Source organism: Dermacentor andersoni, chromosome 11, assembly GCF_023375885.2.
Source record: "Dermacentor andersoni chromosome 11, qqDerAnde1_hic_scaffold, whole genome shotgun sequence".
Classification (NCBI taxonomy): Eukaryota; Metazoa; Arthropoda; class Arachnida; order Ixodida; family Ixodidae; genus Dermacentor; species Dermacentor andersoni.
In genome coordinates, this window is record NC_092824.1 from 116,187,364 (window position 1) to 116,215,015 (window position 27,652).

The 27,652-nt window shown below is 49.8% G+C and overlaps 1 protein-coding gene across 1 annotated transcript; it reads right to left on the reverse strand.

Annotated features, from left to right (window-relative positions):
* Positions 1-5,560: 5,560 nt before the first annotated feature.
* On the reverse strand, positions 5,561-26,571 carry LOC126539559 (membrane metallo-endopeptidase-like 1). The gene is made up of 8 exons (XM_050186442.3): positions 25,822-26,571; positions 24,009-24,138; positions 22,730-22,907; positions 21,366-21,672; positions 18,091-18,409; positions 14,226-14,557; positions 8,628-9,140; positions 5,561-5,885 (listed from the first exon to the last, which is right to left on the reverse strand). Exons 1-8 carry the CDS (start codon positions 25,983-25,985, stop codon positions 5,600-5,602), a joined length of 2,229 nt encoding a protein of 742 aa, XP_050042399.1. The 5' UTR covers positions 25,986-26,571; the 3' UTR covers positions 5,561-5,599.
* Positions 26,572-27,652: the final 1,081 nt, after the last annotated feature.

Consider the following 27,652-nt stretch of genomic DNA (forward strand, 5'->3'; position numbering starts at 1 on the left):
TCTCTACAAGTCTTGCATTAGGTAAACAAGCATGTACTGCCATGTAGGAAGTACTGTCATCTTGGATCTATGATTTGTGATGCATTTCATTTAAGCATGCTCAAAGAGGGTCTTTTCATGGCGACTACATCCAGTGAATTGAAAAACAGTATAAATGCTTTCTGGGATAATTTGAAGAGCTGCCTTGATGTGCTCCGCTCGAGCATATCTTTAGATTATGAGTGCAATCAAGTTTTTTTCATGAACTGCAATAATTTTTCAATTTTTATTACATAGACAATGGCAGTATCACCATAGTGGAATATGTTTAAAACCTAGAATGGTGACACTACGTTGCCAGTTGGGGGCATATAGCTTTTACAGAATAAATTGAATAAGCCAGTGACTTTAGCTTACTCCTGCCTTTCCACACACCAAAATTACCAAGTACCATGACAATGATTTGATGACAGCTATAGCCACTCAAATGTCAACAAATATAGAGAACAGATAAGTAGACTTGAATTTTTTGTTTGAGTAATGAGCTCACTTTTTTCAGCTCAATGCCCAATTTATACAGTGAAAGCAAACAATCCCATATGTTCATGTCACTTATTGGATAGTGCACTAATTACCACGGCCTCCACAGTCGTTTCACTGTGAAAACGTAATAACAAATAGGACCAATATTTGGGTTGAGCGTTCTCAAATTGCCATCTGTGGCCAAAACTAGTTGCCTCACTAGTTACCGCCTTCATTACTGACACCACAGCAGCAAATTCTGGCCATTCTCATGCATAGTTGAAGCATACGTCTTTTAGCTTTAAAAAAAAATATTGCGGAAGTAGACAGATGCAGAGAACAGCGGAAGTGAGAAGCGAGCTGGCCGTAAATATGGCGGTGGTTAGATGTTGCAGGTCATAGGCACGCGATGCACCCTGTAATCATCAAGAGTCTCCGTGCTTCACTAACCACTAGCCACTGCAGAGTGATGACCGTGAGTGTTATGCTTTACTGACGACCGCTGGAGTTAGCGTTAAGCGCACGAGACTTGCAGCATATGCTGCGTCACAAGGTATTCTTAGCGGATGCAGGTGCCCAATAGTGGTAGCTGCTTGCACGCCGTTAAACACGCTGAGGAACTCCAATCTATATGCCTTTATTAACTCATTCACCTATGACGAAGCTTACTGTTATAACGTTCACAGCTATGCACGTGTGCAGGTACCTATTTTCACTGAGCAGGTTATCACCTGTAAAACGAAGGTGACAGAATTGCTTCTCCCCACAATGATTCATGTTGCGGTGAAGCCAGCTTCGAGAACACAATCGGGGGAACGTACGCATTCATGCAGAGTGGGCATTTCAGGTGCGCCAACTATAACAGTTCTTGGAACCCGCAAATCGCAAAAAAAGATTCACTTGGCCTATAACTTATTCACAGAGCCTATAATTTAGAGGTGCAATGCGATCGTCGAGCGACGTGGCATGCTTCGCACCTTTCACGGCAGCTGCAATCGTTGCTACGCCATAATTTTTCTTTGTGGGTCTCCTGCTCCGATACTTTTTGCAGTGGTGTGCACAGCGTGCAGGGCTGCGGCAAAATGAGACGCTACAGGCTCAGCCACAAGACTAAACCATGTGGGCTGTTTTGCATGTGTGATCCTCCGTACCAAGTAGAGAATGTGGTGGGGAGAGGCGCGCAGTAGATGTGAGCATCCAATGTAGACAAAGAAACACGGCCATTTAGCAGGCGTTTATTTAACTTTGTATGCGACGTGCAACCAATAGAAACCATGCTCAATGATTATCGAAGTCAGTGCGAAGCATTTCTTTCCTGCACGTGGCACGCAAAGCCCGAGCGAACCCACGTCTTCCTGGGGAAACGCTCACTCGAGGACCGCCACATGCGCGGGTTGCGACACCCTGATGACATATGAACGGAACCAGAGGCAGTGGCAGACGCTACACGAAATTCGTCTTCGACAAAGTGCTTTTGAAAGTACGCGTCTGCGACCCACAAATGGCGCTCCTCCAATCAGCGCCACTTGGGGACGTATTGTGGGACAATCACTTTCGGCAATACTATCGCCTTGGCCATCAGGCTGGTCGGCTGGTTGAGTATGGTCGGCTGGTTGAGCAAAACCGGATGAGCTGATTGGCTGGTTGAGTGCTACATCACGCAAAGGCGATAGTATCGCCAAAAGTGATCGTCCGAGAATACCTCCCCAGGGGACGTTCGCGTGGCGTGTCGCTTCACCTCTTGCCTCGCAGCTTCAGTACGCATCGCATACCTCTGTAGTCTCTGCAGAGCCTTAGCACTCTTCCGCTTGATACTTTCGAAGGCCCATTGTTGTATGTGAAAAGTAGAGGCCTAAGCGCAATTAGCGCAACTGAGTCACGTATATTTGTGGCGCGCATATCTTTACTGCAGCAAGGAGAGGAGGTGCTAAACTAGCAGCAACCAATGAGCAGGCGCATGGGGGTGCGCGCGCAATGGCGACAAACTCTGTGACCCTGGATGGCCTCGAGTTTGACCTTTGCTCGACCAGGCAAATAAATGCTCCGCATTAAATAAAAAAAATTCAAGGTGTACTTGCACTCTTATCTTATTAGTACCTTGCAGCACTGTGGAAGCTACACGAATTCTTAATAGTAAGGCCGAATGTCCCTAGAGATGCGCTCACCCGCACCGCGTCGTATGCTCGGCGTCTGCTTGCGATCACATTGGTACAGGCACCATGGTTGGTGGATTGATGCAAAATATGTTTTGGCACCATAACCGTAAGCTTCGTTTGCATGCATGTGACAGCGGCACTTCGCTTTCCTTGCACTTGCCTTGCAGCCTCTTTAGCTAGTAGTAAAGGCAAACGCCCTCACAAGTGTTCACCTGCAGCACAGTCTGCTCGGCGCCTACTTGGCGTTTGCTCGCCACCGTCATCACGTACCACGCTACAGCGTGGTAGTAAACTAATGATGCAGTCAACAATGAGGCCTTTATAGCGTTCCGCATCGTCAACGCATGATCAGTGTTAATGATGTGGCGCCATCTGATAACTAGAAATCAAACCAATATTACGGCTCGGCGCCATTTCTGTAGTCCTAGCAGTGTGACAAGCAGGCGACCTCAATAATTACAACAAAATATCTAATGCTTTGACCTCAGCTTGGGATGAAACTAAGCAATGACAGATTTTGCCACTTATTTCTGCTGTCAGGGCGGAGAGCCAGTAACAAGCACGAATTCGGATTGAAACTGGTGGTCAGCGCTGTATGGGCGCTGCCATGTTGTTTTCACGGTTATAAGGTGGCTATTGCGGTTACCGGTGGTAAGTGCCACAGTAATTCTCGGTATACGACTTGCATGCGCAAAGGTTACATGTGACCTATCGCTGTACCGTATCATATAAGTATATACCACTGCGCAAGGATATGACCTGTGTGCGCCTCATACGTTCGGCAGTGCTGCTAGGTAATTGCAAGATGGAGTATAGTTATCCCTACATGGATGAATGCGAAAGTATGGCGACCACCACGCGATGCTTAGACATTATGCCACAACGCAAGGTTGAGGGTTTGAGTGCCTTAATTAACTTCGCCTTAAATAACACCAAGGGTCGTGGGTTCGACTCCTACCAAAGAAGGTCAAGCATTAGATGACTTTTTGGACCATCTGTGGTCACGACAACGTCGACAACTACGCCAGATTTTCCGCCTCAGGCGCCATATAATGCTTTCGCATTAAAGAGCGGTTTCACACGTAGGGCAAAGCACTGAAAGCGGCAGCAACGTTTAGCGTGAAGCTCCTCAGACAGTGATCCAAAGATTACGCGGAGGTTGCCGTGACACAGTATGCGAGCCAACTGCAATAGAAACAGCGTCTCACAATGCTGGCGCGACGAGGGGCACCGCCGTTGCAGGCGTCGCACTCCAATGGTACATGAGACCGTCGGTGTTTATAGCAAGAAGCGTACTGTTTGTTCTGCTCATACCATCCAAACGCCCCACGGTGTGGTATGCACACAACTGCCCAGCAGGAATGTATATTGCTTGTTGCGCACAACAGCAATGCATGCAGTGGGAGGCAGAATGCTATCTGTGGCTTTGCTGCAGAGCCAATTGAGCCGAGCGTAAGGGGATGCCCACTTGGCTTCATCGTCTTTGCAGCTCAACACACTGTGCAACACACTGTGCGCTAGCAGCATGAAGTGGGCATGACGCGGACACATTTTCTGAACTGTATCGTGACCAGAGAAAAGCCAGAACATTAAATGAGTCAAAACAAAGAGAATGGGGGACCATAGAAGGGGCGCCAAGGCTCTTCGCCGTATCTTCGAGTGCACTCAGCTGCTTAGCTTGCGGGGTGTGCTTTCAGGAAAAACACACTCGGCGGATCGTTTCGTGGTTCAGATGGTGGTTTCCTCTGGTAGTGGTTGTAAGCATTTGATTGCCATCACTCTTTGTTGCGGGCGAGAACGCGGCCAAGTTGGGGAAAAGTAACCCGGCCGCTGTCAGAACCCACGACTGCAGAGACTACTTCCCTCTCATTGCAAGGGCCATCAGACCCTTGTGCCCTGCTGGTGTGGCCACTCAATAAGCGCCCATCTCCCAATCAGAGAGGGGGCTAGGTCTTTGATCTCGAATGACACGCCTGTGTAGACTGCACACATGCAAAGCCTACTGTTGTCACGAGTACCTTCGCGGTTCCGCACTGCCTTGCACAGGGGCGCCGCCCTTAATGTGGAGAAGCCAACTTTAAAGGTGACCGCTGTACACGTGCGACCTCCTTCGAGGTACGCACACGCAGATCTTCGCCAGAATTATTAGAACTAGAGTGGGATGACTCTGCTATAACATTTTATCTTTGCCTTACGGTTAGTGCTGGAAACCTCACGGTAGAAGGTAGGTAAGAGAACTCGGCTTCATGGGACCCGACGGTAGCTGATTGCGGCGGCGGGGGGGGGGGGGCTGTGTGGACAGCTTGAAGATGTCTAACACTGCGACGACTACAGGCGCGGTGTTGCAGAACACTTTGGCAACGAGTGGGCCGATCGATAGCGTCAGTTTAAACCTTAATCCACATATGTTTCAGGAAAACGTCGTTTATATTCTATACGAAATGACGCAATATACATTTATGTAAACATACCTAGTTCTAGAGTTCTATACCTAGCGGACGTGGATCGTGCGAACATTCGGGACCCCGCATGTCGGCAAGCATCATTAACGCTTTGGTGGCATGTGAATCATATCGTGCAGGGAGGTGTAATATGGTCCGCAAGCGGGCTATCTCGGAGGGTTATGCGTTTGCTATAATCAAAATTTTACGCACACGGTATCTCGGAGGGTTATGCGTTTGCTATAATCAAAATTTTACGCACACGGTTTGGCCACAACTCTGAAAAATAATTATGGTAATCGTAACCATTCAGGCAATAATTGAACAAAAGAAAGTTACTAGAACTGCAAGAAACGTCTGCAAAAATAGAAATGATACCACAGGGAATAATTCCCCCTGTCTTCTTTCCTACGACGCTGGCTTCAAGTCAGCTGGAACGCGAAGAACGCAAGAGGCGGGCATTTCGCGACGTTTATGAGACGTTTCAAGTGAAGCGCGTCGCTAAAAGGTCTCGCAGCGCACGCGCGGATTCATGACGGTGCCCGGAGCGCAGCTGAAGTGCTCTGCGAACTCGGGCATGTTCATGAGTGGCACGTTGCAACGCATGTGCATGGGCGAGTAGAACTTGATGGCCTCAGACTCGTCGCTCGGGGACGAGGAACGGCCGCGCATGGCGCCCTCCACGGTGCACCACTTGTAGCAGCTGCTGATGAAGAACAGCTGGTCGGCCGTGTAGCTCTCGTCGCCCAGCCGCTGCGATGGCTGAGGACCAAGCGACTTGAATGACCTGCACGTGAGAATTAAGGTCCATGCCCTGTCGTGCTCGAACAGCGCGGTAACACTTTTCCTCTTCGCTGTGCTTCTACAAAGGTGATGTTCAAAACTTGTGTCACATTTCGTCGACCATTGCCTTCGGTGCAGCTGTTTCCTATATACATCTATGCCCTGGTAAGCTAACACCATTGTGTGTTATGGAATTGGACCTTACGCCCACGCATTCGACTCTCTAAATTGAATCCAAGAGAACAAACGCGGCCCGTCCTGTGCACTTGACCTCGTGTTGAGCACCTTCCGATTGTAGGGGTGAGCAGCTACATCTCAGTGTGCCAAAATCAGGGACATGTTCTCGCACATACCCTTATTATACAGTGTTTTGAGTAAAATGGGTGCTAAATAATGTAACGGAAGGTATTAAGTTAAAAACACCCTTCTAGCACTTTAAATGTGTTAACAATGCTTACTGAGTGTAGCGTGACGGCGCATCACTGAAGCTTAGCCAACAAAGACATGCGTCGCAGCTGGACTGTGCTTAATAAAAATATTTTTGCATGTCAGTTTTAGACCTGTTTACCACTGCGAGCAGGTCATGGCACTAAAGAAGAGCCGTTCCTACATTTAGCTTAGCGCTTCAGCCAAATCTGACGAGACAGAGCTTTATGTCTTGTCTATCCCTTCTTCTTCATATACTTGCGAGCAACGAACCTTTTTAAACAAACTCGCAGTTTCGCCCGAAAGGCGAAGCATCGATTGCGATAGCAGATTAGTGGGAAGCTATACGAAGTAACGATAGTAGTTTTATCGGCTGTATGAACCCGTAAACACAGGCATACCAACTAAATTAACAAGCATAGTGTCACGCGAGCACAAGCAAACATGAACACATTTCACTCAATGACCGCGGAAACTCGCTGTCAAAACGCTGGAGTGAGGAACAGCGACAGCAGCAGCGAGCGAATTGACTTTCGTGCTGCCTTTGCATCAATGCGAACGAAGTCGCGAAAACAGCGTACGACGGACTCGGTCCCTGTCGCTCATGTCTTTCAAGATACAGCGGCCAGGGCGGGCGGGCGCGCGCGAACGCCCGGGCCGCCCGGAGTAAAGCCCAGACCACACGTACGCTTGCTGACACGCGCCAGCTCGCGTTCGCGTGCCCACGCATGCGCTGATCGACGGTGCGGCATGGCTCGTACGCGTCGAAATGCGGCGTGATTACGGGGAACAGCTCCTCCCTGTTATCGCGCGCTTGAGTTGCCTCGCGTCGGCGCTCCTGGCTACGCAGCTACGGCGCGGAAGGTTCAACTCTCACTGAAGGAGATTTATATCCTGCAAGAAATAGCTTCTTCTTTTCTTTTTGTGCTGATCTAACAGCTATAAAAGTATAGCGATTACATTTATAGATATCGAAGCGTTTTGAAACACTGTCAATAACAAAGTGCGAAGCGGCGTCTGCCAAGGAGTCTGGGAGCGGGCCCAGTGAGCGCGCGCTCTATGGTGCGCTCAATGGTGCGCTGTCGCGCGTCTTTGTGGATGTAAACCGCCATTCGTCGCGAGGCACGCGGACGCGAGCTTGCGCGCGTCTGCAAGCGTAATTGTGGTCTTGGCTTAACCCCCCCCCTCCCCCCGGAGCCTTGCGTGTGACGGAAGACGGCGCGCTTCCTCCCTGCTTTCCCCCACTTGCGTGCGCGATCGGGTGGGCCGCGATCACCGGCTCACCCTTGCACGCTTTCACTCGCACAAGCAGCATACGGCGCGCGGCAACGATTTTGTTGCTCTTGGCCGGACTTCACACGGAACCTCATGGTGTAGCTGACGGCAGAAATGAGCCTGGATTGCCATATAATTGCTATCGCAATAAAAGAAAGGAGAAAAAAAAAAAAAGAAACGCCTTAGCACCTAACAAAGCGCTTGGTACTTTGACATCATCTGGGTAGGCGCACGCTCCTACTTAAAACTATATGTTTCAGAGAATCAAAAACTGATTGCGCCTAGCTTTGCCCGCGTTCCCCAATGCAATCTATCGACTCCCGGCAGTTCAGCGTAAGGTCACGGCCAGGGGCGCGCACGCCTTCTGTTGTGTTCAGCAACCACATCTGTAGGTGAGAGTGGAGCGAAGGGAAGTGTTATAGAGGGCCAGCACTTCACTGGTGAGGGAAAGTTTTCACCAGCCAGGTAATCCCTACCCGCGGAAAGTCCGTACTTTCATTTCTGTTGTGGACTGCTGCGCGGCAACACAGGCTGACAGATATCTGTCAACCTGCGCATACGCGCTTCAGCACTCCCATTGGTTACCTATATGTGAAAGCATGCGAGTCTCATTGCCGTTTTTTATAAGTGGTGTGAGATAACGGTGAGAGGTATGTCCACTGGACAGTCAGCCACAGGCACGCGGCCTCTGCTCGCTTTCGCCTTAACAACACGTTATGTTTGTGCTGCAGTGCGTCGCGTTGCTATGAGGACTTTGCATGTAATGCTGTATACGAAGCCACGATCAAACACTTCCAATACCGGGAAAGAAGGTAAGACGTGCAGACACGTATGGACACAAGAGAAGCACCCCTTACCTTCATTCACGTCGAATCTCTATACCAACACGCTCAACTTTCTGCCGTTCTAAGCTTCGTTACCGGGGTACAGAAGCAACATATGTGCGGCCGTGAGACGGCGTATACACGACGAGGAAAAACGCAAGAGATATAGGATATCGGAATGCGCCTGGCTCTGATATACGCAGACGAGAGCGCCAGCTCACCGGTACACCTTGTCGAGGCCCCCGCAGTCGGCGAAGTTCTCGGAGAGCGCCGTGTCTCCGTAGTTGACGCCGCGCGACCAGGGGGCCTCGTTGTAGAGGCGGCGCAGGCACTTGACGCGCTGCTCGAAGTTGGCGCGCGAGCGCGCCGTCCACCAGTCCTCGCGCAGGCCGGACTCGTTGTACAGGCTGAGCTCGGGGTCGAAGCCGTGCGTGATCTCGTGACCCACGACGTGGCCCAGCGAGCCGTAGTTGAGCGCGGCGGGCAGCGCGCGTCGGTAGAAAGGCGCGAACATGATGGCCGGCGGGATGACCATCACGTGGTAGATGGGCAGATAGAACGCGTTCACCAGAATCATGGGCAGCTCCACGTCCACGGCGGGGAAGAAAGGCTCGCTGGCGCGCAGCCGCCGCAGCAGGCGATGGGCGTCCGCGTCCCGGCTCGCGGTCAGCATGTGCGCGTAGCTGCCTCGCATGGCCGGCAGGAACGCGTAGTGCCGGTTCAGCTGGTCCACCCTTTAATTGCGGAGAAGCGTCGCCGTGGACTGAGCTGGTCCGTCCGCTCGGTTAAATAAAGCGAACGTTACGCCAAATAGCATATTGCAGATTTGAAGCACTTGCATGTCGAAATTTGCGCGCCGAATTTGAGTTTTGAGAAGGCAGGTCGACAGCAGATGTCGAGCCAAAAATCGTCCCGCGGAAGCGTCTTGACCAGCCCGGAAAAAATCGGAGGATTCGGCCGGTATATAAGCATATACGCGACATCCTCATTTAAGCGGAATAACCCGGGTAAAAAGCCAGTGTCCCACGTCAACGGGCACACAATGAACATTAAACGCCCATAAGGCTGTTAAATGCGTTTATTTTTAAATATACACAGCGTTGCACCCTATAAGCACATTACACGCAGGGTGGTCGCATGCACCCCGTAAGAATGGTGTTCTTTCGTCCATAAGAGCGTTCGCTTCATTTAAAACCTGTCCTTGCAGCCATAAGGGTGTAAAGGAGAGGTTTCGAGCGTAACTAACGTATTTTCTGTTATGTACGAAGCACTGGTATACTTTTGTTGGCCGATGCCAGACTTCGTTTCAAATAAAGAAGCTTGACGATATTTTTTTTTCTTATAGAAATTACACTTCTTGGTAAAAAAATCTTTCGAGAATATTTTTTCTTGTCAGTAAATCTACTACTTTCCAGTGCTGCATATTTTTCGTTTTTCTCTTTTTATTTTTTTACCTTTAATAGCCACACTAAAGCTTCCAGGCCGATTTGCTACTGTGAATGACGAAACTAACTCTTTATTGGACGAACTTGTGCCCCTCATTACAAGTGACATTCAAAGCACGACGATAGCGGCGAACACAGTCGGCGATCGTCGAAAATATGATCTGCGGAACGAGCGCGTCTCCTTTTATAAATGACTCGTCCAAGGTTCCAACGCAATCGTTGGTGCCCGTGTGTCTTCCAGAAAGTACTACACAGTTCACGTCGAGCATACAGTCAGATTACACAAGGTTCGGTGACAATAGAGAACGGATAGAACCATCGATAACATTCGAGAAAATTCCGATGCATGCAGGCGCGCCCTGCGCTGAGCAATAACCGGTGAAAGCGTTGTTAGCCGGTGAAAGGCGGTCACCCGAGAAAGATAAACAAGTATACGTGTCATTATTATAGTCAATATCTCTTTGTTGAACGAAACCAATAATTGGAGAACATCTCGTCTGGCCAGGAAGTAGATTCATATTCGAAAGACCGTCGAGACCTTTCGACAACACCATTTTGGTCGGCGTTCTGTTTACTGTCTCTCTCTGTTCACACTGCTGAGACTGGAGTTCTTATTCACCGGTGCGAAATTAGTTCAGCAGGTATAATTAGAACGCTGAGAACGGCGCCGCTGTAAGATAACGAGCCTGCCGCTTTCGCAATTGAAGCGACAAGGGCGGGCGAGAATCTCAAGAAAACGCCGGGCGTTTTCGTAATCCAAGGCGCGCGTGAGTTCCTCTGTTTTCTAGAGAAGAGTTTCCTGCAGCCTATAATCGCCTCATAAGTTTCCTCAGAGTTTCTTGCATGCTTTGCCTTGCTCGTGCCCCTCAGCGAGTGCTGTCCACCGAGCGCTCCAATGATAGACTGCTGCGAATCGGCGCTAAGAGGAAGCTTTAGCATTCATTCATTCATTCATTCATTCATTCATTCATTCATTCAATTTTATTTAGACCGCTAGTACATATAGTTGCCTAGGGAAATGGCCTAAAGGCTCAAAAAATTTTGCCCCATATATGTTCGGGGCCTCAACTAGGGGCCAACTTTGAATTACATATTTAAATAACATGTGAAATGCAGAAACGCTTTTTCGAGATAACCGCTGGACCGATCGAATTAAGTTATATTCTAGTAACTCCAAGAAGCAGAATTTTTATTTAGCGAACTTCTGCTTTTTAATAAAAATTGCCATAAATCGCTAAGTAAATAAAAATTAAAGGTGAAGTTTAAGAATCCATAACTCTGCGCCAGAAACACATCTCAGTTCTGTAAACCGGATTTGTTTAGAGCAACTCAAGGAGCCAAATGTGGTGTTGAATTTACAGTTTATGCGAAATTGTTACTATCTTTACGAAGGTTTTGCGATAGTCCTACTCAAAAATTATTAGTATATTCGAGAGCTGTGTATAATATACGCCACGTTTGTCTTCTTGATATGGATACTTGTGTTTTCCTGTTCTTTATTTAATTTGCCATTTTCAAGAATATTTCTTTAAAATTTTGGTGCAAAATGTAAATCCACTTCAGACAGTTACTACGTTATAACTTCTTTCAAATGCGACAAACTGCATCATAATCGGTGCTGTGGTAGCCGAGAAAAACGATTCCTCCGTTCCCAATATATTCAAAACCTTTCTACAATTCGAAAAAAAAAAAAAGAAAAGCCACATTTAGCGTGATAGCAGGCCAGGCAATCCAGAAAAGGCGAAAGACCAGTGGCGCCGCCGCCTTGAAATTTGTGCATCCGCTCGCCGTGCCGTCACAGATTTTGACGGCGTGTGCTTGGACATATTTAAATTGTTATCGATTTAGATGGACTACGTTGTATTCTAAAAGAGTCAAACGTTGGACTTCGCAAGTTTCAGCGACTTTTACCGAGCCATAAGAGACCAAATGTAAAGAACACATACTCTGATATCCGTGACGTCACACTGACATGCCGGCGTTGCATTTTGAACGCAGAATTTTAAAAAATATTACCTTTCACCTTCATCTTCTGTTCTGATGACCAACCTATTACAAAGAAATTGGCGAAAGTAGTGTTCCGAAAAAAAAATAATTAAGCAACAGTTTCACCTGAAAGGTGAAGCATGGATTGTGATAGCAAATTATCAGACAACTATATGAAGCAAAGATAGCATAAACTTGTAAACATTCACTTACTAACTAAATGAACAAGCATTAACGCGCGCACAGGCAAACATGAACGCATTTCACTCGATGACCGCAGACATTGTCAAAACGCTGCAGCATGAGGCAGAGCGGCAGCAGCAGCGAGCGAATTGGCCTTCGTGCGGACTCACGCTTCAACGCGAACTAAGCGGCTCGCCTAGACCCTATAGACCTTCTCATCGGGCGAGGAGAAAAGGGCGCGCGGCGAGCCTTTCCTCCTCTCTGGCTTGGGCGATCCGGCGCGGGGCTGCTTGAAAGTATTGCTGTCGCGTGCTGCGGAGCGATTTCGAGATGTTTTAGGTCGTACTTTGTGAAATTTACGCAATGTCCGTTCATATAAGGTCGTCCGGAAAGCCTTTCGGTGCTTCGGTGACGACAGTATGCGGAAATATCTCTTGGGGGCGCGGACATGTGACGCGCAATATCAGCCGCGGTGTGTGCATGTGTTGCGAACTATTTTGCGTATATCGGTTTAAATTCAACGAAGAGAACCGGCGTCTCTGTATTTCCAGCATGAAATGGCAAATCTACTCAATATCTGATCGCTTGGCGTAGGGACTAAAACATAAGAGCGCATGCTTGTGTATGCGGCCAACCTAAGCAAATCACGAAACATCTAAGCGGCAGCCGCTGTCAAATATTTGTGATGAACCGGCGTCGTTTTCACACATTTCAAGTCTAGTACGCTTGAAATCACTATATGTCTACGCTAGCCTCCTGCAAGAAGCCGATGGCGTTGCTCAACACATCGATCACTGCGCATGGTGAACCAGCATGATACATATATTAGCTATGTGCTTCGGCATTGCCTTTTTACCATGTAAAGCCATAATATCTGAGAGGGATTGCATCAAAAGAATACGATGGCTATTTTTGAGGACAAAATTTCCGTAATACGTGTGAATGCGTCGTAGAGAACGGAACGAACACAACCGAAAAAAAAAAAAAACTCGGTTATCATCCTCTTTCTCGAAAAAGAAAGAGAAAACTGGCTAACGCCGCAGTGCGACTTCGCATAGTCACGCCGGACACCGTTTATACATCTATAAACGTTGATGCCGCATGCTTGTACCAAGCGCTATATAGAACGAAGATATCTTTAATCCAGCACCTACCACTGCTTAGGATGCTCGCGCAGTTCGTAAACGGTCGCTTTGCTGGACAAGCGTAGTTCACACTGTAAGGTATGCTGTTATTACTAACCAAAACTATTTTATTCATGGGTGGAAACATCATCCAGTAGTCACGCAATGTAATCTGCAGCTAACAGTTTGAACGCTTCTCAAGTATCAGTTCTTATAGTAGCAGAATGGTACCCATGCTGTTACGATCGTCGCGATGTTTCATTGTTCCTAAACCGCAGCTTAGAACTATAGAGGATAATACTGCAATAAGGTCACATTAGTGAATGGAACTTTCAGAAATACACAATTGATCTCCGAGGCTCATTGTAGGCTCAAACATTCGCGCGCACATCGCGCCGCATGCTTCGTCCGCCTCAATGCCAGCAGAAAGTCCGGCCATACCGACTTAAACTAGTTCAGTACGTCCCACAATACAGCGCGTCACACTACACTAGACTACACAGTACGTCTAAATAAAGCGCGCGAGCCTGAGACAAACACCAGAAACCAGCGCCGAGCGTACACCTGCCATGCAAAACGGCTCGCTCGCCCAAGCCAGCATGGCGACTGCTTATAGATGGCGCCACTGCGTAGCAGTATGGTGACGCACACGAAAAAAAAAAACACGGTGTATACCAATTGCAGGTCCCTTTCAAAATAGGGCCCACCCGTCAGCGCTCAGCCGGGCCATACGCAGCCGCCGCCGGAGTAGAACGCCCCCCCCCCAATGTCCCCACAATTATGGTGCCTTGCGCGCGACTGAAGATGGCGCGGTTCCTCTCCGCTTTCCACCCTCTTGCGCGCGAGATCGAGCCACCATGCTCGACTCACCCTCGCACGCTTTCGCTCGCACTCACAGCATATGGCACGCGGTCACGATGTTATCGCACTTGGACTTTATAGGGAACATCACGACAACGCCTACGTCAAGGAAGACGGCAGAAGTGCGCCTGGAGTGTCCATATAATTGCTATCGCAGTAAACAAAAAGAAGACTTATCGTCGTTTCACTCTTTAACGTCGCGTGCGCGCGCTCTGCATACCTGGACACATTGTCGGGGTGCCCAACGAGCGAGGCCAAGTTGTCGATGCGCCTCAGGGCTCCGCGGCGCGTCTCTTCGTCGATCCATCGCAGCGCCAAGAAGCCAGCGCGCGTCGCGTTGCGCACCCGGCCGACGATGTCTCGTGCGCCGTCCAGCTCCTTCTCGTCCAGGTGCCAGCGCACGAACAGGTCGCCCATGACGTACGGCACCAGCTGTATGGCGTCGGCCACGCAGTGAGCCAGCCGGAACAGCACTGCGTTCAGCGCGTTCCCTTCTACCGGCAGCTGGCTGCTCACCAGACGGGACGACGTCGACGGTGCCAGGTAGCGAACCTGCAGCGCACCGCGTTTCGTTTAACCTCCAACGCACAAACCAGTGAGTCTCGTATGCTCTTTATAGCTCCGGCCTCGAAAACGTTCCCCAGCGAAAGCTATCATAAATATTGTTACGGGGAGATGGCAAAAAGGGTTTATATACAATATTTACACATTGACATCGAGTGGCACCACAACTAAGCGACTTCTTTCTCTTCTGCTATTGCAACAACTTTTTCGTTCGCAGTATAGCTGGCTCATAACATTACCCCCCGGCGGCGAAAACACCGACTCGGTGCAGTCGAAAAATGACGGCGCGGTAAACGTCCACTGCATACGAGGTTAATCATTGTCTGGTTCATGATAGGGCGGGCGACGTGCACGATGTCGGTGCGGGGTAGAGCTGATGGGACGACGACAATGGAGCGATTTCCTACGTTACGTCGGATCACTTGGTGACACACTCGATATGGGCTGGCTTACGGGAACAGTCGTCTTTCAGAAAGCCCGACACGGCGCTCTGGGCACCATTGGAGGACAAGGGCCCTAGGGGCAGAGCGGGTAGTCCTGTGATGGCTATTGTAGCGAGATTTGTTGGTGGATCTGCGACTCGCCGAATCGAGCGCGGGCAACCTGACGTGCATGGTCGGCACGGGCAATAGCCTATCGAGCATACTCGGTAGGGGGCGCTCGCGGAAGAAGGCACCAATTTGGTTGTGGCAGTTCATAGTGTGTTTTTTTTTCTTCTCTAACCTAGGTAGGTTATTAGACAGTAAATAGCAAGAGCTTGGTGGCGCAACCCACCGCTCCGTTCCAAAGGGGACGCTCATAACATCGATCCATCCATACCAACGTGTCCATGGGCAAAGTAGAATTTCAGCCGGATAAGAGAAAAAAAGGCGATTAACCAGCATCCTCATGTCTAGATGTGTTATACGCGAATTTCACAAAAGGCAATGCAGTGTCTCAATCTTGGTGGCCGGCAGACATACACATTGCCAGCATGTTTGTGTTCGGTTCAGTCGTTCGGTTCAGTCCCTCGGTCAAGCCATTAGTCTGTGGATGGTAGGCCATGGTCAGTTTGTGTTGCGTCCGTGTAATGTCCTCGATCACCTTCGAAAGAAACTGCCCCGGTCGGTTAGGAGTTTCCGAGGTGCCCCATGCTGGAGGATGACATTATGGAGTAAGAAGTCCGAAACTTCGGTCGCGCAGCTGGTGGGAAGAGTACGGGAGATCGGGGATCGCGTCGCATAGTCTGTAGCGACGGCGACCCATCTGTTTTTCGAGACAAACAGAGGAAACGGGCCAGGTAAGTCGAGGCCGATGCGATGAAACGACTCATATAGAACGCCGAGAGGCTGTAGATGGCCAGCCGGCGGAGTAGCGGCTTTTTCCCGCGCTGACAGAGATCACCAAAGGCCACGTAATGATGCACCGAGCGGAAACGCGCACTGAGACGCTCGCCCAAGTCCGCTGCCCGACTAATGTCATGACGGTTTGGTCTATGAACTTGTCGATGCTACAGATACTGGCAAGTTCACTGGAATGGAAAGGGAGCGGTAAGAAGCACGTTAAAAAAATCATGGCATATGGTCATGTTTGTGTTATGAATTAATGCACTGGATTACAAAAAAGAAGCAGCGGGAAATCGCACGCTGAGAACACCGATAAACGTACAGTGCGACGCAACTCGAGAAATAACATTGAAACGTCCAAGAATTTAGAAGAGGAAAAAAATAGATTGAATCGTCGCGACGGCACATCACAGTCCCCGTCGAAGTTTCTACAATGCAATTATTTTTGAGCAACTCTGATAGCGCCCACGTAGCAATGGTTGCTTGTATACTGTCAAATGCTCATATTCTGCGGCCTAAAGCTCATGGCACGGTGCGAAAACGCGCACGCAGTGAAAGCGAAACAGTGCGCGGACAAGCATGCAGACGCGCAGTCGGTCGCTGCGAATCTGTGCGATCGCTGCATTGAGGCTTCATTCTATTACGCTCCATTCACTTATACAAACACTATAAGAACATATTTTACATAGTTTGCTCTCAGCGTTTACCTACCTTTCACGCAAGAAGCCGGTTCGGGAGACTCCATCGCGGCGACCGCGCGCAGTGGCGTTCACTGTACGTATTCGGTAAAGAGATAGCGTCTGTAAACGATTCTGTGCTTTCAGTTTGCCCATGATTATTACTTAGACAGCAACAAACTTCTCTCGTTTCGAAAGTACTTACAGAAATGTCCGGGAGAGCTCGTGCGTGGTGTTTTCAGTGAGCGCTGACAGCAAAACCTACGAGGAGCGCGCCACGTGATCCCTCATACTACGCCAGCCAGGCGCTTCCGATAGATGGCGTCTCCGTAACTCCTCGCCGCCAATAGCTCTTGCATTTACTTCCGTCTGTGTCATTTTTTTCCAAGACAACTCAACAATGCTTACTTTGTTACTCGAAACTGTTTTTCGCGGTTTCACCAATGCTGATAAACGTGTCTGTCATTATTTTTCATTAAATCTCCGGCGTCTCCTCTCCGACTTGTTTGTGTGCAACGCACGTACAAACGATTACACAGGTATAAACAAATCCCACGTGCTGAGAGCAGTATATACTCCGATATTTTCGACGCTATAAATGCCGTCTCGACTACCGTATACAGCAGTAGCCAGAGGGTAAAAAGTGGCGCTGCTGTGCTGAAAGGCGTGAAATCAAAGTTCCAAAGTTCGACACGCGGCTCAAGGACGATATGCGTGGAAGAAACAACTGCAGCGGCGCGACCATTGCGTGCAGCTGCCAATACAGTTCCTAACTAATAAGACGTTATTATTTACGGCTTGAAGACTGGTGTCAGTGGTCTGGAGGAAAGAAGAAAGGGACATAGCCCTAAGAATTTAGGTAGTGACGTACGAACTCAAAAGGCAAGACAACAAGGAAGAAGGGGGTAGTTTACGGAACGACTAAAACAAACTTATCTAATTTTCTTGAGTTGCACCGTCATGCTCACGAGCTCCTCACATACGGCGGCACTCACGAGCTCCTCACATACGGCCTCACATACGGCGGCAGAGAGAGAGCCAGAGCGTTCTCGAACGTGGCGCCCCACTTCTGTCTTCACGTCATTCTCCTCCTCCTCCTCCTCCTCCTCCTCCTCCTCCTCCTCCTCTTCATCATCATATATTTATGTCCATTGCAGGACAACGGCCCCCTTCAGCGATATCCTGTCTTACGCTAGCCGATTCCAACTTGCGCCTGCAAATTTCCTAATTTCATCACCTCACCTAATTTTCTGCTGTCCTCGACACGCGCTTCCCGTCCTTTGGCACCCATTCTGTAACTCCAATGGTCCACCGTTTATCTGCCCTACCCTACATATTATATGACCTGACCAGTTCCATTCCTTTTTTCTCTTAATGTCAGCTATCCATACCGTTCTCTTCCTGTCTCTGAACGTTACGCTTAATAACTTTCGTTTCATTGTCTTCCATCGTCCACGTTTTGACACAGTCACGCGAAACCCTTGGATGCACGTACAGCCCTAAATTTGGGAGTCCTCACCAGCATGAGGGTGACGTATGCGCGCAGCGTCTCGGAGGCCGGGCTGGGCCCCAGCAGCTGCCCGATGGCGCGCAGGTAAGGGCCGTTGGTGACCACCAGCTCGTCGTCCTCGCTCAGCCGCCGTCTCGGCGGCAGCACGCGGTTCACGGCGTCCAGCAGCATCTGTCCGGGAAATGACGGGCTCGTCAGGTTGCTCAGGTCGCCGAAGCGCACGTACGACGTGGTCATGTTGGGCCGGTCGCCCATCGGCGGGAGCGCCGCCGTCAGCAGCATGTTGTCCAGTGCCATCAGGCGCTCCACCAGCTGGGGATGTGGGCGCCTGCATTTCCAGGCGGAAATCACGTGGCGCAGTCGGAAACGACGCGGCACGCTTTCACCAGCGACTGCTAGCAGAGTACGACAATGAAAACCAGTTCGGCCATTCGAACGTCAGGGTTGAGTGAGGATCATGCCCGTTCCTTCTGTAGCATTGGGACAGAACGGGCCTTTTCTTTCATGAGATTCTATCTACCTTGCGGATGTAGGTTTAACCAAACTAAGTTATACCGCAGCAGCTTACTTTTTGGAGTTAGATGCGAAAATTGCGTCGGTTGAGCTGGACACGGGAACCAACTGCCAGAGGCCTTTAAGTTCTGCCTATATCTAAGCGTATCCGGTCGCCCTCACAGCATCGCATTTTCTCAGAGTTCCGCTTCATGCACGATGAGGCTGCCTATTTTGATCAGCTTCGGGTATAGCCGTCGCCATCCTAGTTTCCTAACGTCGCCACATGCGTATTCTCATCCCATGCACGAACAACGGTCGCTAACGCCATGTCGTCGACATAAAGCTGCCATTGTTCGTGCTTATTCGTCAGTGTAGTGACAACCCGGAGGCCTTCAAATTTCGGACAAGTCAAGTTCCTGGTGTACGAAATGAAGCTTCAGAACACATAAGGCCAGAAATCTAACTAAGCCGAACGCACCACAGACTCTCGCACGCTCGATGAGCGCCTTGACGCCTGCACTTGTGTAGACACCAAAGCAGTAGTGCTAGCTCATTTGCGTGCCGCTAAAACAATGCGGTTGCAAGAAATGGCGTGAAACTGCAAGACTTTGCGGTAACTGCCAATCCAAACTGAATCAGATTACGATCGGACTGTTGCATTTGTAGTACGCAACGATTGAAACACGCCCAGGCCTTCGCCGTGAATACCCATCGATAGTTGCAGCATTTGAAACGATTTATGGTTAGCATTAGTTATCTACACCAACGCCGCTGATGTAAACATTGCAACGGCGACTTCGCGAAATTGCGTAAATGAGCACCGCGTCTACGTTTCTGCCGAAGTCATTTTTGCCAGAGGAAAATTTGCTTCACCGCATAACGTTGCGATACGCAGTGATGCACCCTTTACAGGCAAAACTGGCATGGCGAAGCACCGCTCACGGACAGTACGTGCAAAATTTCACAGACAGACAAATGGTGGTTTCAGTGTGTGGCACAACAGCAGTTGGCCGCACTGCGGAGATAGGTTGGAGAAAGCGAAGGAGACCGAGAGGGTTAGCAGTGGAGGTGGATGACTAGTTAAACACGTAGGCGCGCACAGTTGGCGTGTGTCGTATGTGCCGCGCAAAACACGTTCCCGCACACTACGGTTTGGGCTCAGAAATGAAAACGCAAGCTCACATGACGGCGTCCCCGACTCCCTCGCGACGCGAAATCGACCGGCGGGACTCCAGAAAATGTACGTTTTGGCGAAATTTTCATCCCGTTTGGGTCAGTGCGTACTCATGACGGTGTGCATCGGTTCCCCCTACCGCCCCGCCTTATTAAAGCGAAGCTTTGTCTCACTGATTCGTCCATGAGCGCCGAAAACGCACTGCAGGAAAGCCAACTTACACCTCTGCGTAGAACACTACAGCTTACATTCGCAGAACCACGCCAGCGTCGACTGGACGGCCGGTCAGTGCCAGATAATGGCGCGAAGCGACGAGCTCAGCAAGAGTAGCACATGCGCACAAAGTTCATTGGAAGCGTATAATTCGTCTGCTAGGTATGACCACACCCTGTCGCAATTAACTGAGCTTCCCTGCTTATCAGAAACAGCAAGTGAGCGTGAGTACGGGCTCGTCTTAGGATCTGGGGAAAAAAAATCAAAGCCCCTTTCTTAAAGAAAGGTGGTTGAACGCCACGTTACGCAGACGAACTGTATATATCTGCATTGCATTACGGGCGTCACGCAATGCATTCCTGGCCGTCAACGGGGGCAGGCCGCGGCTGCAGCGCACGGCAGAAGAGGCTGCTGTACGCGAACGTAAGCGCGAGCGCGATCGTGGCCGTAAGGGCGATCCCGTGTATCGGCAACGGCATGCAGAAGCCATGTGGAAGATGCTTGTGCAGTCGAGATGCCTACTGGTCTTGTGATTGTCAGCGTGTACATTAGACCGAGCACGTCTCGTTGTGACGCGGAAAGGTTCCTGGCAGAAGCGATGAAGACCTTAAATCCACATAGTACGCCGATGCTCGTGTGCGGTGAGTATAACATCGATGTGGCGAAAGAGCACGGCAAATGGATCGAGAGTTTCATGCTAGATCACTACTCGTTGAAACTTAAGACGCTACAGAGACCCACGACGCAACACCGTTTTTGCATTGATCTCACGTTTGCAAGCAGCCTGTGTCACGTTACGATGGCAGAGCCTCTGACCGTCTACCACAGCGATCATGAGGCAATTAATACTGTGCAAGTGTAGAGTCGTCTGTGAAAGTGTGAGTGTGTACGCGTAATCAACGGCTACATGATCTAAAATAAAGGCTATGCAACTTAACGAAATGTGTCTTCGTTTAACTTCAACGTTCACAAAATGCAATCCTAAACAAGCAATCAAATCATAGCATCGGGTCGCTTAGCATTTCTTGGGATCGTTGCGTGGTCGTTGGCATTGGATTCAGTTTGCATTGGGGGAAAGCTTCGCGTTCAACCATCTTTCTTTAAGAAAGGGGCTTTGATTTCTTGTCATGTAACGCTCTACGTTAACAACTACGATTTGCGGCAACTCGCATGAAGTTTGAAATGATAGGGTAATGGGCTTGTTGGTATGACGTCAGCATGTAAAGTGCGGCGCAAGCGAACACAAAGGCGATACAGAGACGCGACAGAAGGCGCAGTTTTCTTTCGCCATGTGCGTTCGTTTGCGCTACACTGGACATGACAGCACGAGTTCCCTCACGACCAAGCGCTGCCGCATATGTGACGGGCGCCTCCGCCAAGGAGAAAGCCTTCGAGAGCGCACCTCCCGGATAGAAGCAGGGCGGTGATCTCGAAGAAGGGTGCAAGCCGGCCCGTGGCAAGCAGCAGCTTGCGCACGGCGGCCCACTCGTACATGAAGGCCAGGTTAAACTCGACGTGGAGCGAGTAGTAGCCGCGCCGCTTGAAGTACACGTCGGGCACAATGCGCAGAAGCGGGTGCACGCCGCGCACCAGGCTCAGCTCGACCAGCAAGTCGACCACAGAGCGTTCCTCCTGGGCCGCGCGCACCGCCGGCTCTTGCGCGGGGGGCCACGACAGGTTGTACTGCGCCAGGAAGTCGGTCACGAAGTCTGCAATGATGCACACGCACACACGCTGTTGCCGAGAGATAGAAAGAGAAGACGCCGTCACGCGCAGCGCATCGTGGCCGACTTACGGCGTGAAAGAACAGAGGAGGCGCTGTACGCCCACTGCTAACGAAAAAAAAGCGCGCTTAATGTACGAAACAAACAAGAAAACAAATTCGGCATTGACACTTAAGAGTGGTTACGTGTGGGACTGCGAAAGCATTATAGCATTTGTAGACTTCGAAATGCCACGAACGCGCAAATTTTGTACACTCATGACGTGGCGCCACCTCCTCCCCATTGGCTGCGCCGTCACGTGCCCAATGACGCACGCACTAGGCATATTTATATATATAAACATCTACTTTGGACAGGTAGTGACCGCGGATCCGGATCATGAGACTAAAATAATCAGAAGAATAATGGGATGAGGTGCGTTTGGCAGGCATTGTCAGATCATGAACAGCAGGTTGCCATTATCCCTCAAGAGAAAAGTGTATAACAGCTGTATCTTACCGGTACTCACGTACGGGGCAGAAACCTGGAGGCTTACGAAAAGGGTTCTACTTAAATTGAGGACGACGCAACTAGCTATGGAAAGAAGAATGATGGGTGTAACGTTAAGGGATAAGAAAGGAGCAGATTGGGTGAGGGAACAAACGCGAGTTAATGACATCGTAGTTGAAATAAAAAAAAATAGGAAATGGGGCCTGGGCAGGAGGACATGTAATGAGGAAGGAAGATAACCGATGGTCGTTAAGGGTTACGGACTGGATTCCAAGGGAAGGGAAGCGTAGCAGGGGGCGGCAGAAAGTCAGGCTCGTGATGATATATATATATATATATATATATATATATATATATGTGTGTGTGTGTGTGTGTGTTTGTGTGTGTGTGTGTGTGTGTGTGTGTGTGTGTGTGTGTGTGTGTGTGTGTGTGTGTGTGTGTGTGTGTACACGTCCCAGAGTTGCACACGTCCCAGAGTTCGGGAGCATTATGCACACACTGCTAATTGTGCGCCGGTTCCAACTATACTTTCGTGCGGCGCAGGCTCGCTCACGCAGGTCGTCGGCGCCGTTGATGGCCTCCTGCATGCAGCGTTGCATGAGGCGCGCAGTCTTCACGTGTGCGCTGACCAGGCTGGTATCCGGCAGGTCGGTGTCGACAAGCAGCAGCCGTTTGAAGAAGGACAGCGCCACGCGGATCTGAAGCTTCAGGAACGCGTTCACGGTGGCACCCTGCACGGCGGCATCAGGCGCACGGCTTGTAATCTCAGTCGTCGGGTCGGAGGGCTGCCGAGTCGCGGTGAATGTACTTTTCATGACGCGTCGTATGTTGACGCGTCAAGTTCTGTTGCTCGCTTTGGAGCTCCATTGAGAGTATTCATTTGTGCGTAGTTTCAGAACTATCGGGCTTACCGTTAAGTGTGTCTTAGGAAGAACACTCCGGAGATATTTCAATGCTGCAGCTGTTTGCGGGTACCGTAGACAATGTTCACGTTTTCGCTATAGTTGGTATTTCTCTCAACGATTGCCGGAGAACAAAACGTTCGCACTTTGGTAACTACTAGGCGTATGAAGATGAGACTTCCAATAAATAAAATACACGTTGAGAGGAGCACGCCGGGGAAACATCGAATTGCACGCACAATGAGGGCTCTGCAGAAAATCTCCGAAGTGCCGTCAAAGCTTTGAATGAACGAATTCTGGGGTTTTACGTGTCAAGACCACGATTTGATTATGAGGCACACCGTAGTTGGGGACTCCGAACTAATTTTGACCACCAGAGGACCTTTAACATGCCCCCAATGCACGGGACACAGGCGTTTTTACATTTCGCCCTCATCGAAATGCGACCGCCGCGGCCGGGATTTGATCCCGCGACCTTGCGCTTCGCAGCGCACCACCATAGCCGCTAGGCCACCGCGGCGGGTTGCCGTCGAAGCTTTAAATCTCTCCTTCTAGCAGTTAATTTTATGGTTGTACTGTATAATGCATATTTTCATTTGCGTCTACACAAACGGAGCAGGGCATTGTGGTGTACTCAGACCAGTCGTAAACGCACCTATATATATAGAAAAGATTGTCGGCGCTTGTCAAACGTTGCCCTGTTGTCGGCACAGTGCCATATTGCCTAACGTCAGTATTTTTCTCTATCATCAACATTATTAAAGCAGAGTCTTCCTTCCCTGCTCTCTCCTGCTCTGTCTGTTCCTGCAAGTCCTCTTACCACAGACGTTATCGCAATGGTGCTCCTTGCTCTCGCGTATAGATGCATAACGTTCTCGCAGTTTGTTTCCAAATATGGCACGCATGCCAAAATGCGTCCGGCGCAGCTACCTGCGTGGTGTTCCTGTTTGCGCAGACGAACTCGTAGAAGTCGTCACAAGGCTTGCGCCGCGGGCTGATGGACACAGCCAGGTCCTCGAACCAGTCGCCGCACTGGGGGGATTGGCAGCCGATCACGAACCTGCACACACACACACACGGAGTGGCATAGGTGAATCCGTCGTCAGACTTAATCACAACGAAGACGACACATTTATAACTTTAATAAACACGGGTTCCAAAGAGGAAACGTGGAATTCTTTGGAAAGAAGACACACTAAGGTATCACATTCAAGGCACGTACCCAAGCGGAAGTTTCCAGCACCCTCCGCAGGGAAAGCAAAAAAAGTTATTAAGGCGTGTTCTGTTAAGCATGACGGTCACTGTACAATGGATGACACATTAACGCGCCCGACACCACCTGAACCAATGAAAAAGTAAACATTCGACAGACATCTGCCTGGTTGGGTACAAGTGAATTAGAGAGAAAAAAAACTCCACCCAGACTTTTTTTTTTTTTAAGGATACGAGATTTTGGAGCCCGACCGGTTCCCAGCTCCGCTGCAGAAAGAGCCGGCAGAGCTCCGAAACGTCGGGATAAAATAAATTTTGGCTGGGGTCTTCCATCTCTTTAATTCATCTGAACCAAATACGACTGTTAAACGAAAGATGAGCGATCCCCTGTGTCGTCAGCAGAGCAAGAAATATTTTACTGAAGGCACCATTTTGAAGAAGTGGAGCTGATCGGTGGCAAATATTGGTGATATCTAAAATGTGGGGATCATGATGACGTGTATCCGGCCCCGAAATTACTTGCAGCGGATGAAGCTCACAGAAGTATAGCGTTCGAGATCTTTTTCTTTTTCTGAGGCAACCGTCGCTGGGGCACATATTTGGTTGAACAGCACCTGTTGCCGGTACTGGTCTCCGTGAAGTTAAGAAGAGCACCAGAAGAACATCGAATTTCCACGCACGTGGCCTGCTTTCCATTGGCCAGAATCAACATGAAGGTGGTGTCGAACGACATTGAGACTGTCATAGTGGCCAGGCTTCGCTACTATCAACAAACAAAGTGGTGGGCTAATTGGTATTGCATGTTAATAGTGTTTAGCGCAAAGAAGCGCACAACACGAGAGAAGGCACAGGACACAGCGCTGTGTTTTGAGTACTTCTCTGGTGTCGTGCGCTTCTTTGTGCTAAAGACTACTGACTCATTACTATACGTAGAGTCCTTTACGTACAAACGCTTCAAAGCTGGCCGTTTAAATAAAAAGGCGGAAAAAAGGCGGGGCGGGGGGAGGGGGCATGGCCATTGGCTGTAATGAACCATGATAGGCGAGATACCGACGCTGATACGCGTTGCTAGACCTCGATAAAACTACATACGCGCGCAGGTCGTTCAATTCCCTAAATGCTGCATTTATAAAATGCGAGAAAATTACATTTCGCTTGTTCTCCTCTGTATTAAGGAGGACATGTTGGACAAATTAAGGTGCTTGCATTAAGGTTCTAGGGGTATTATCGACACGATGAAATAAACAGACACGCACACACGCTACATCGCCTGTGACGTGTCATATTTTATCGCGGTTATGTCGTTGCGCTGCGTTATATCCTTATATTTACTGACGAGTACACCGTTGCGCGTTCCCACATCGTAATATAGACACGCTCCGACCTCTGCATTCTTAGTAATCGCCAACGCGCTATGGGAGCTTCCCACTTGCTCCGTCCGCCTTCCTGTGTTTATGGACAATTTTCAACAAATACGCTTATGGTCTCCGTCGCCCCGGGCAGTAAGTTGGCCGATCAACGCTGCGCATACCGAAGTCCTGCGGGCGCCAGGAATGTCCCCGACATGACCAGCATTGCCCCGACGACGGTCACTGCCAGGTACAAGTTCCAGCGTGGCTCTGCGTAGCCCAGCGGCACGGTCGCAATGGGCGGCATGCCTTGCTGCAGTTCCTTGGGTACACCCTCCACGATCATGGTGGTCGACGGAGACGCAGCGCTTACACCAGTAGTTCTGTTTTAGCAAATAAAAGCTGTCTGTGAAGAAAGAGCGCACGCACACAGACAAACATTGCGAGCATGAACGAAAGAATAGATATTACAATAGCATGAAGGATTTTCTTTTTTTTTTCTGGGACAGTGAACTAGCTCTGGTCCTCTAGAAAGGGCCAAGAGCTTTTAAGGATGAACAGCCGTTAACGAAAGTTACTCGGTCACTGCGCGCGTGACCAGAACCGCGAGAACAAGCTCATGTTGATTCCTCAGGGCTCCAGAGTTCTGTAGGCTGAGAACAACTTTCCTTCTAACACTCCGTAGCTTCGCAGAGCCAGGATTAAATGCTCCCCGACGCAGGATCCAGCATGCAGGAACCATGGCAACATTCCGAGCTTACAGCCTGCCATATTAAAGAAAGAACTGCCAACTTGATTGCGGCGTATGATAAAACGCACAGCTGCAGGGTGCATATTTCCAATATACCAGTACGTATGCCTACGAGACGTTTGGTGCGTGTGTTCAGTGCAGCTGCGAATGTTAGTACGCCACGTAATCTTCGAACTGTCTGATAAGTCATCCATTCATTGCAAATGCTTTTTTTTTCATGCACACCGTCGAGCCCAACAGTCGCAGGGTGAACGGCGCCTTTTGGGCCAGAATTGCGACCGTGTCTATGGGATGACACCCATTTCGAACGAATTACCACTCTTATGCTTCTAGCAGGACAGCTGCGCTTGCAAGTTGGATATAAAGCTTTTCAATTCCTTAGAGAACTGTGGAAGACAGCAATTCAATCATCTGTATGAAGGATGTGTCTGTCGATCCCGTATCTTCACAAAGCTTCACAACCTCTTGCACAGGACATAAGACGACGCTAGGCCATGGAACCATTCCTGGGTTTCCGTGGTCGAAGGCAGAGAGGGAAAGTCTATCCTTGCGCTTCGGAGCACCAGAGCCGCTACACGAATACTGCTGTAAGTGCCAGCTTTGACTCAAACTTGCCTATTATGAAAGGGCTCAGTAACTTTTGGCAGAGGAATCCAAGGTGTCATTTAGCAACCAGTCCGTCCTGGAACACTCGCAAAATTCTGCCAGCCTACTAGAACCAAACGCAGCTTATTAGAGCGCAGCCCTCAGACGCCCTACATCGTAACCGAGCGAACGAGTACACCGAAAGATGAGAACGAACGTGGAGCGCAGCGGGGGATGAAAACAGCGGCGAGAGCGAGGAGAAAAGCGGAGGAGGAGGGTATGGCGAAAGCGTGAGCCTAGTACGAGGGCGCAGCACGAGATGCTTGGCGGCGACGATGGCTACGAGATGGCGCCAGAGCAGCTCGCGTCGTATGTATGGGAACAAAGCACTGCATGAGCGGAGGTCGTCTGCGTCGGCTGCTGTAAATCGCGCCCACCCACGCACTTCCTCTCGCGATCTCCCGATTAGCGAAGCAGTCGCGCCACACTTCACTCCGTTTGCAACGTGCCGCACGAGACAGATCGTCCGCGCCAGCCAATATATCGCGAAGTGAAAACACGTATACAGCTGCACGCAAATTTCGCATTAGGGAGTATCATAATCGTCGGCGATTTTTTTTTTATAGTCCATGTCTCCCTATGTCATATGCTCGGAGCTTACATGCGCCTATACCCAA